The 9,679-nt window shown below is 42.6% G+C and overlaps 2 protein-coding genes across 2 annotated transcripts in view; one reads left to right on the top strand and one right to left on the bottom strand.

Moving 5' to 3' along the window:
• LOC103368164 (protein phosphatase 1 regulatory subunit 1B-like) overlaps positions 1 to 2,086 on the top strand; it is a 14,005-nt gene extending 11,919 nt beyond the window's left edge. The window contains exons 4-5 of the mRNA XM_008296432.1: positions 635 to 763; positions 873 to 2,086. Coding sequence (XP_008294654.1) covers positions 635 to 763; positions 873 to 997 — 254 coding nt within the window. The 3' untranslated portion in view covers positions 998 to 2,086. The remainder of the gene's footprint in view (positions 1 to 634; positions 764 to 872) is intronic.
• Positions 2,087 to 2,211: 125 nt separating this feature from the next.
• pnmt (phenylethanolamine N-methyltransferase) lies at positions 2,212 to 5,947 on the bottom strand. The gene is made up of 3 exons (XM_008296431.1): positions 5,728 to 5,947; positions 4,564 to 4,774; positions 2,212 to 3,762 (listed from the first exon to the last, which is right to left on the bottom strand). Exons 1-3 carry the CDS (start codon positions 5,897 to 5,899, stop codon positions 3,324 to 3,326), a joined length of 822 nt encoding a protein of 273 aa, XP_008294653.1. The 5' UTR covers positions 5,900 to 5,947; the 3' UTR covers positions 2,212 to 3,323.
• Between the last annotated feature and the right edge of the window lie 3,732 nt (positions 5,948 to 9,679).

Below are 9,679 nucleotides of genomic sequence, written 5' to 3'. Positions count from 1 at the left end.
TCACTGCTTGCTTACTTTAAAATGGGACATTTATTTTAAAAAATTTACAAAACAGCAAATTTTGTAGCCTGTTGTGTCACCGTATTAGTTTTTTGAAATGCAATAGTTATAAGATCTCAGAAAATTTGGAATAAATCAATGCAGAAGTATGAACACACATGGCTTTAGTTGTTGCACAAGTAGGGGTTGATATGTTCTCATTGTTGGAAGTTATGGTTCATCGCTCACATTCATGCTGCTTTAGCTCGTCACAGATTTTGAGACCGGCTCTGATCTTTCATTGCAGGTGTAGGAATGTTTCATGCCTCATTATATGCAGACGACACTGTCCTGTTTTCTTTTAAAGAACCTAATACTGTCCTTTCCTGCATGTAGTCATTATCATAATGATATTGGACTTACATTCATCAGGTAGCCAGAATACAACTCCATATCAACTTAAAATGTGGTAAAAGTTCATCTTTTGGCTTGTTTCAATTCCCTTAAGTGCCAAAAATTCAGCTCTTGCAGGTTTACATAAGAAAATCCTAAATATTATACATTAAAATGATCTATCTATCCTATCCCTGCATTCATCTGCATGCCCGTTAGAGGCATATATATTATATTCTACAGAAGTGATTTTTCCTTTCAGCTGTCCAGAGGATGGCCCAGGCCCACTTGGCCTCACTAGACATGAGATCTGTGGACAAAGAAGATTCCTCTTCTGAGGAAGAAGAGGAGCACCGTGATGAGCAGAAGCAGCCGACGGCCTCAGCTACAGGTGGGCAGGACAGAGCACTCATCCACTTTATTCAGCTTTTCTCTCTTGAGTTGGTGCCTGCAGCAAACATATACATCACTTACGCTTTTGAAATTCCTTTTCATATCAGATCTAAGAGAAGAAAGCAAACCGCTCAGAGATCAGTGTGGCCGGCCGGACAGTTCATCAGATCTCAGCCGTCACCAGGAAGACAAAGAGAAGGCCAAAGAACGAGAGGAGGGAAAGGGAGAATGACAAAAATAGAGGGCTCTGACGGAGACAGAGTGTTAGCGAGGAATCCATTTGCATTGCACACGTATGGACCATGCGTGTGCATGCATGGGTGTACGTATGAGTGTGTTGTTTGGATCTGTGAGTGTGTGCATGCATGCAACAAACGAGGCGAATGTGGAAAAGAGAGGGAGGAAAACAAACGGTCACTGAGGAGGGTCAGAATATTAATGAGCAGGTAGGAGGAAAAGTTTAACTTGAGACTTGTGAAAGAAATCACGTCTCAGTCAGCCAAAGAACCAGGGCTCGGTTCTAATCAGCCAAGGACACCGCACAAGAAACCTGAAAACTAAGGACTGGGCTGTTTTCATAAGCATAAAGATGTTTTTTATGAAGATCCAAAAAGATTCAGAGGGACTCTGGTGTTAGATGTTAAATTCCATTATTCACATCATGAATCCTCGTTTGTTACGAAGCCTAATAAACAGAACTTTGCAGCTTACGGTTTATTTGAACGCATACTGTACATATTGACGTGTCATGTGTAGTGTCATGTGACTGTTGTTGCTGCAACAAGGGCTGACATACCGGAGCAGGTTGGTGTTTAAGGTGCATCACATAGAACATGTGAACGAGCTCCTGAGGCGATGCAGGTATGAGACACTATTTTAAATAATAAACTCAGAGCGACACACACACACCGACCCCTATCGGAAGAGCTGCTTCCAAAGTTATGCATAACTTCGAAGTTTGCTTTCCTCAGCCTTTTAGATGCTTGCGTGCAAGGTCAAGGAACTCAAAGGAGGGTGGATTACCGGCGATTTGAGCGAGTCACGGCCACAGCAGGCCAGATTATACCATATCAGACTAATCCAACTAATCATGATAATGCCGCGCAGTTTTTGGGGTTTGGTATTATGAGCAGGCTTTTTGTGACATGGCGATTAGCAGCATGATCTGTTTGGGATGGCACACATGTTGGCTGGAGAGAAAACCTACCTTTTATTTTCAGAATCGTACGTATATGTGATGAGCGTGAAGGTTCATTCATGACCCCGTATGTGCAGTAAGTGATGTTTTGTGTTGGTTGCTAATAAAAGCTATTCAATAGGCTGCTGGTGTGATTGTGTATCTATAGAATGTGTGTGCTGAAATGTGCAGTGCTCCAGTCATGTTAGGAAAGAGAAAGGCCTTCATTAGGTATTTTACACACATGAGTGAACACATGAGTCAACATGGAGTTTTTCAATACAGCTGCAGATTTTATTAAAGCAGGATTCTGAACAACTGGAGGCACTTTTATTATCTTGCTGACTATTTGTGTTCTTTTCCACATTTGCAATGTTCCAGAAGAAGTTAGAAGACGATCAAAAAGCAGATAAAACCGATTTCACACGACTGGCACAGGATTTTCTCAGTCAGGCACAGAATGACGTGTTGTGGTTCTCTGTGTTTCGTTTATATTTCTTTAGTGTATCTTTCTTCATTTCTATATTAATTTCTCTTCATCTATTGTGATTCCTTCTATACGTGCAACTGGTCTGCAGTAATAAACGACATTAAATCACTTTTTAGAAAACAGTGAGTGTCAATAAAGACTCAGAATGGCCAATGGTGACACCCAGTGTTCAGTGCTTTAATTACATGATTCATTTCTGAGACCTATGTCTAAACTGATTAAAAAGGTTGACATAACACACCAATAATAAGATGAACCCATGCAAATGTAGTGAGACAGGGTGAGGGATGATTTCTTTTTTCATTTCTGTGTCAGATCAACTCCCCCCTCTGCTGCTATATAATAATAATAATGATGATAAACTTTATTTATCTATCTCAACAGAATTCAGAAAACCACAAGATGAACCTGAATAGTTAGATATTTAACAGCTGATTGAAATGAACACATGCAGAGCTGGATAACTGTAGGATGTGCACACAGACAGTCCAACTAACGTCTACGTTCTCGGTGCTGCAGTAGCTCGGTTTGAACTGCAGGAGGCGCTGTGCAATTACATTTCCAACACTAATGAGTGCTTTGGCAACAACAGGGAGTATTGATGCACCTTTAAATACTAACTGTTAAAGTTCAACTAAGTTAAAGGAAGTAAACGGAGATACCTAATTGGCAGGTTTCTTCCTGGACAATAAGCTGCTGATTGTCTTCATAGGAACACATCTGAAGCAGCTTCTCACCCAAAACTAAGTGTGTGTGGGCCTTATTACTAGCAGCAAAAGTGAATGTATTATTTGTAACTGCTAAGCGTTGCGTTTGCCTCAGCTCAATCTATAATCTGTCCTGGTAGTTCTCCTTGAATTCTTTCTATCTGCCCTCTTTGCACTTTACATGTTAATCCTTCCTTGCCTTTGCAAAAAACACTCCAGTCACGTCGTCCACCCCCACCCTCATATCCTGAGGCAGGGTGTAGACTTCCAGCCGGATGAGGGTGTAGCTGCTCTCCTTCAGACTAGCACAGACCTGAGCCTCGTTCAGCGGGACCACAGGGATCCTCACCCCGGGCCCCCCAAAATAGTAGCTCTCTCCCAGGGCTCCAATGAGCAGGAGGTGGCCACCAGGCCGCAGCAGCTTCCAGATGTGGCCCAGCGCCCTGGTGAAGGCAGCCAGGTCGGGGCTGACGCTCTCCAGGCAGAAGCAGGACACCAGGCAGTCGGCCCCCGCTGATGGGAGGGCATCAGGGGCCAGGGGCTGGGAGCAGTGCACGTCGATGGGGAGGATGTCTGCGATGACCTGACGTAGCTTCGCAGCTTTCTCCGTCCACGCTGAGAGCCTGGCAGAGGCGAGATCAGTGCATTATCAGATTACATAGAAACAGCTGCAGAGATGGCACAACACAGCGGCTGTCTGCAGCCTTTGTTTTTACCGTGTGCATGTTATTCTGAGAGAAACGTCTCAGCAAGGTGGATTAGGATCAAATCTGCATTTGTGTCGGCCTCAGGACGACTTGTGAGTCCTGCACCAGCTCTGTGCTGTGACTCATGGCGCTCCCTTCAGTCCAAACTGTATATTTGTAATTAGGGCGAATTAACCATTTATTTATTTTATTGTTTTTACTTTAAGTTGGTGTATATTAGGTTCATTTTTTTTGTATCTGGCAGCTGTAACACGAGCAAGGGATGAGAAAAAAGAGCATCTATCTATTTATCTGTTATCTGGACGAAGATGATGAAATGGAAAGAATTCATCTTGTCTGAGACCAGTCGTCTGGCTTTGGTTTCTGATTATGTGTTTATGTGCCTTCTTATTAAAGTTTCAAACACAGCACATGGATGATTCATTGCTCAGTGACGAGGGCAGACAGAAGATCATGACATTTGAAGAATGAGGGAGGAGCTGTTACCACAAGTAAAGTAAAGCAGAGAAGAAGCTGTGATGCTGTAAACCTGCATAAAGAGAAAAGGAATCACTGGATGTCTGCTAAAGAGGATTTTTTTCTCTCCCCAGGACACACTGCATATTAAAGATATAAGCCATCTGATGATACCAGCCTAACGCGCTCCATCTCTGTGACCCTTATTTACCAATATTTCAGTCAGTACCGGTCCATAAGAACAGCTGATGTGTTCCATACCGTCGTCCCTCCAGCTTGCACACATGCTGTAGATAAGGTGTCCAGTCCAGACTGCAGCCTGCTTCGTCCTGGAGCCAGCGTCTCAGCTCCTGCCGGTTCACCTCCAGAAAGTCTGTCAGGATCACCTTGTTGAAAACCTCACAGCCACTCAGCACCTGGTACAAGGTGGGACCCGAACCGATATCCACCAGGAGCTCCCCGCTCACATCATCTGGCAAAGAAGGAAAGGAGGGGAGAGACTAGGACCTAATGCAGAGTTCTGGAACGTCTGGAGTAGATTCACACTTTCCTGAACCAGTTAGATGTCCATCCATCAACTATACACCTTAACCCTCACTCGGGGGGCGGAGTCTATCCCAGCTGACTCAGGGTGAAGGCAGGTTCACCTGGACAGGTAACCAGTCTATCACAGGGCTACACTTAGAGACAGACAACCAAGCACACTCACATTCACACCTACGGACAATTTACAATCACCAATTAACCTCAACATGTTTCTGGACTGTGGGAGGAAGCCGGAGAACCCGGAGAGAACCCACGCTGCACGGGGAGAACATGGAGACTCCACGCAGGAAGATCCCGGGTGTCCTCACCGGGACGCCAACCGGCGACCTTCTAGCTGTGAGGTGCTAACGGAGCTAACCACTGAACCACCTGCAGCCCTCAGGTAGATGTCAAGCAGTAAAATGATGTTTTATCTTGATGAAACGTTTCCTACAGATCCAGACACAGAACTGGGTCTGAAGTTATCAAGGCTGTGACAGTGGAAACTTTCAGACTTATATTGTGTGAAAGTCGATGCATTAGAGAAAATAATCCTTAAGAAATTAGAGACTAAAGAGTAGCATCAAAACAAGATTTGGTTTATAAGAAGAATATTTTTGAACCACTTTACTCAGAACTACATCAAACTGGTGAATGTACTGAAATGCTTTTATATATATAATATGAAGACCAAGTGCTAGAGGAGGTCTTCCTTTCATTTAACCTGCTGTGTTTGGAGAATTTGGGTTTAATACTTTAAGAACAAACAAAGCTGTTTGGGTCTGAGCGCTGCTTGGATCAACCAAGGAGGGCTGGTGAATCGGTGTTAATCAGAAAAAGAAAAAGCACATTTCCACTTGTTTGCTTGCATAATGTAAGAATCCATGAAGCTCTTCTTACCTTCAGTGAAAGCTCTGTGCAGGCATGCCAGCTTCCACGGCACAATGCTGTCTTTTCTTGCAAAATCAGCCCTGGGCGGAGTGTAGTTGTACTGCAAGTACGCTGCAGGGTCAAACCTCTGGTAGCAGGCTGCCATGGCTGCTACTGCCTTCTCTCTTCCCTTTTCTTCCATCCTCCTGTTCTCTTTGTGGCTCTGCCTTCTGCTTCTGGTGGTCAGTGTCCAGGTACGCTGCAGCCCTCTGAGCCAAACTATATACCTGTGTGTGTGTGTGGGTGTATCTGTGCTATCGTGTGTGTGTTTGTGCTTTGGGCTACTCTTGAGCTCCAATGGCCAGAGATAGTGATCCTGTTGTTCGGACCACGCTGCCTGATAGCATTTGTTCTGTTCATGTTCACCGCCCCGAGGCGCTGATACCATCAGATCAGGGGGCTTCCTCCAACACTGCACCCATTAATGGACTCCTGGCACGGCTTTCAGGTCCTCCGCCCCCCAATCTAAGTCCCTTCATATCTACACAATCATTCTGGAGGGCCTCTTACGCTCCTGGGAGGCCAGGCTTGTCTCAGGCATCCCCTTTAGAGGAACACAACATGTCTGTCTCAAAGACCGACGGTTTTGTTTGTGTCTTGGTCGGCCGTTTTACTGACGGTGACATTTATACTGATTTATACTGAAAAACAGGTGAAGTAGAGAAAGTTTCTCAGACAAAACAGAAGTTTTAGCGCACAGAAAAAAAGCTGCTGCTTTCTGTCTTTTTGAAAACTGTATGTATAGAATGGGGCTGCAGGTGGATCAGTGGTTAGCGCCGGCGCCTCACAGCAAGAATATATTATATATAATATATATTCAGGACATTCTGAAACGTGACCATTTTTGACAAAAACGACATGCTATAGTATGACTTATATATAATATATATAATATAAATAATGTCTGACTATTGCAATAGAAACCAATATGTGAAGGAAACAGGCATAAAAGACGTGTGTTGCACATAATTCTTTACATGTTAAAGTACTGACTGATACATATATGTGCATATATGCAATTTGCTTTTCTGGTGACAAAAAACATGTAGAACATTAAAACAATAATACAGATCAAAAGAAGGATTTGTGTCCAGCTGGATGATTTTTTAGACATTTAAATACATTTCTTGTGGTGAAATTTGTGTTCCTTGTTGGCTTGAATCCCAGAACCTTGTGAAGATGATAAAGACTATAAAACACATGTCAGATGCATGTTTCACTTGGTAGGTGCTACATTGTGCATGAATGTACAGGCCTGTTTTCACCGTGAGCACACGCCTTGATCTGCAAACTTACATGACTTCAGGGTTGATTTTCATTATTTCTGCCGGAGAACAGGACGACTCTTACTTATTATTCAGTTAAAATGACACGTGAGATTGTAAAACCAGCAGCCACTGTGGCCAGCTGACAAAACCGTGAGCCTCACGCCTCAGCTTCATGAATCTGCTCTATTCCCAAAGCAGCGTTTTATACCGACCATTGTGGAACGCAGCCATGTGGTAATCAAACATATTCTTCCCTGGAGTAGTTTTTTTTAACACCTCGCTCATGCCTGGCAGCAGCAGAGTCCCAAACAAAGACACACACAGACTAAATATCACAGTGTCCAAAGCAGACACAGCATTGTGGATGTGGAGTTGTGCCATACAGTGCTGTTAAAATGAGGATATCTGGAGACGGGCCAGTCACACTGAGTGAATGGAGAGCATCCAAACTTCCCTTTAACACCACTTCTGAGACCGAACACATTTAATGTACCTATAATGAATACAAAAGACAAAGCAATTTACATTAAGCATGTAATGAACAGTAACAGGTATATGAATTATAATTTACATGAAGTGCATAAAAGACAGTTGATGCTTTGACCTCAGACTCACATCAGGCTTCACAGAATCTGCAGCAGTAACACTTTTTGCTGACATCCTGTGGTTGCTCCCTGGATGTGTGTTTATACAAATGGGGCTGCAGGTGGTTCGGTGGTTAGCACTGTTAGCGCCTCACAGCTAGAAGGTCGCCGGTTGGCGTCCCGGTGAGGACACCCGGGATCTTCCTGCGTGGAGTCTCCATGTTCTCCCCGTGCAGCGTGGGTTCTCTCCGGGTTCTCCGGCTTCCTCCCACAGTCCAGAAACATGCTGAGGTTAATTGGTGATTGTAAATTGTCCGTAGGTGTGAATGTGAGTGTGCTTGGTTGTCTGTCTCTAAGTGTAGCCCTGTGATAGACTGGTTACCTGTCCAGGTGAACCTGCCTTCACCCTGAGTCAGCTGGGATAGGCTCCGCCCCCTAGTGAGGATTAAGGTGTAGAGATGATGGATGTATAGAATGAAAACTGAAAACAGCCTGAGAGGTTCAACCACACCAGCGACAGATGCTGTAATGACAATGTCTTTTTTTCTTCAAACTCATGCAGATGATTTATTATTGTTGATTATTATTTATTGTTATTTATTATGATTTATTATTATTTATTATTTACTGTGATTTGAGCTGACGAAGCAAACATATAAGAAGATGCTGTCGTTTTGTTAAAAACCTTAACAAGCTGATAACTCTTATCATTTGCACTTATTGAGTATTAACTGATAACAGATGTTAAAGTCCAGGAACCTGCTGGAGGGACAGAAGCTGTGAAATGTTTCACTGAAACATGCGTCTCACTGCAGAAGTATATTTCCTCTATACATAAATACATATGGATTTTTAATGTCGTGTTTCTTTCTCAGCCTTTAAATGGCATCACAAACAAGCTTGCCTCTATCACTACATTAAAATAAACCTAAAAAAAAATCAATCGGTCTATTTGAAGGGATATTAAATCTGATCTGGAATCTGCCAATGATCTTTCTGACAGTCTCTGTAAATGTTTGTAATGGTAAATGATGCTGTGAGAAACGCTCCATGAAGAGGAATGTTTAGGTTAAAGCAATAGGTGCAGCTCACTTTTCCTGCACATGCTTTCATCTGACTGATCCTGTTTCCACTCAGCCTTCATGCTGCTGCTTTCTGTTTGCTTCTGGCAGGTTTTCCTTTTCAAGTTTGTCTTTGTCGGAACTTTTCGGTGAGCTTCAGTGTTCAGCTGAGACGGTCCAGCTCCTCTGATCCTCACCAGTGTCTTTCAGGTCAGCTTCAGTCTGCGTAGGTTGCTTGTAGGGAGCATAATGTGATGTGATGCCACCTGGACCTGGCGATAATAGAAGCCATCCCCACGATGCCACTGAGCCTGATTCCTACATCACGGTTACACGACAGCACGTTTGCACCTTCGATTCAAGGATGTGATCAAAGCTCAAAGCAAACGACACTTTGAAAAGTTCTGTTAAGAAACGGTGCAGAACAGAACATCACATTCAAAAACCATAATATCTCTGAAAATAGCAGCAAATATCTGTAATTAATGACATTTTAGCTGATTCAATGCAGCAAAACAGTTTAATTCAGTGATGCCACATATTATCTGCAATTTAACAATACAGGAAAATCTGTAGAAACCAGCCTGAAAAGTTATTTAGCATTTCTCAGTCTTCAAAATACAGAATGTTTCCTTCAAATATCAACAAATGTCTGTAAAGTATCTTTTCTTTTCTTCCTTTTTACTGATTATAACTCAGTGAAAGTAGTGCACACTTTTACAGACAAACACTGTCAATGAACAAATTACTGCTTTTAAAAATATAGATTTTAATGTGGACATTATTTACAGCTTTGGACTGTTTTTGTTTGTTTGTTTTTTTACAGTTACGTGTAAATTAATACTTTTGGTGATTTTACCAGCTATTATCAATAATTAAACAAAACAGTGGAAATCTGTAAAATAACAACAAATTCAATATTTTTTAAATTACAGTTAAAAGTTGTGAAAAGTATGTTGTTGTTGTTGTTGTTGTTGTTGTTTTTAACCGTATATCTAAGATTCTTCTT

This window comes from Stegastes partitus, unplaced genomic scaffold (assembly GCF_000690725.1).
Source record: "Stegastes partitus isolate 25-593 unplaced genomic scaffold, Stegastes_partitus-1.0.2 Scaffold1128, whole genome shotgun sequence".
Taxonomy (NCBI): domain Eukaryota; kingdom Metazoa; phylum Chordata; class Actinopteri; family Pomacentridae; genus Stegastes; species Stegastes partitus.
This window is presented reverse-complemented; position numbering and strand designations above follow the sequence as displayed.

Bases quoted from the DNA above. Each gene is read 5' to 3' on its own strand.
- pnmt (XM_008296431.1), bottom strand. From the start codon at position 5,899: ATGGAAGAAAAGGGAAGAGAGAAGGCAGTAGCAGCCATGGCAGCCTGC. The intron at 4,775-5,727 runs GTAAGAAGAGCT...CTTCTTTGCCAG, and splicing joins GCACAGAGCTTTCACTGAAG to ATGATGTGAGCGGGGAGCTC. The intron at 3,763-4,563 runs GTATGGAACACA...CGCCTCTGCCAG, and splicing joins TGCAAGCTGGAGGGACGACG to GCTCTCAGCGTGGACGGAGA.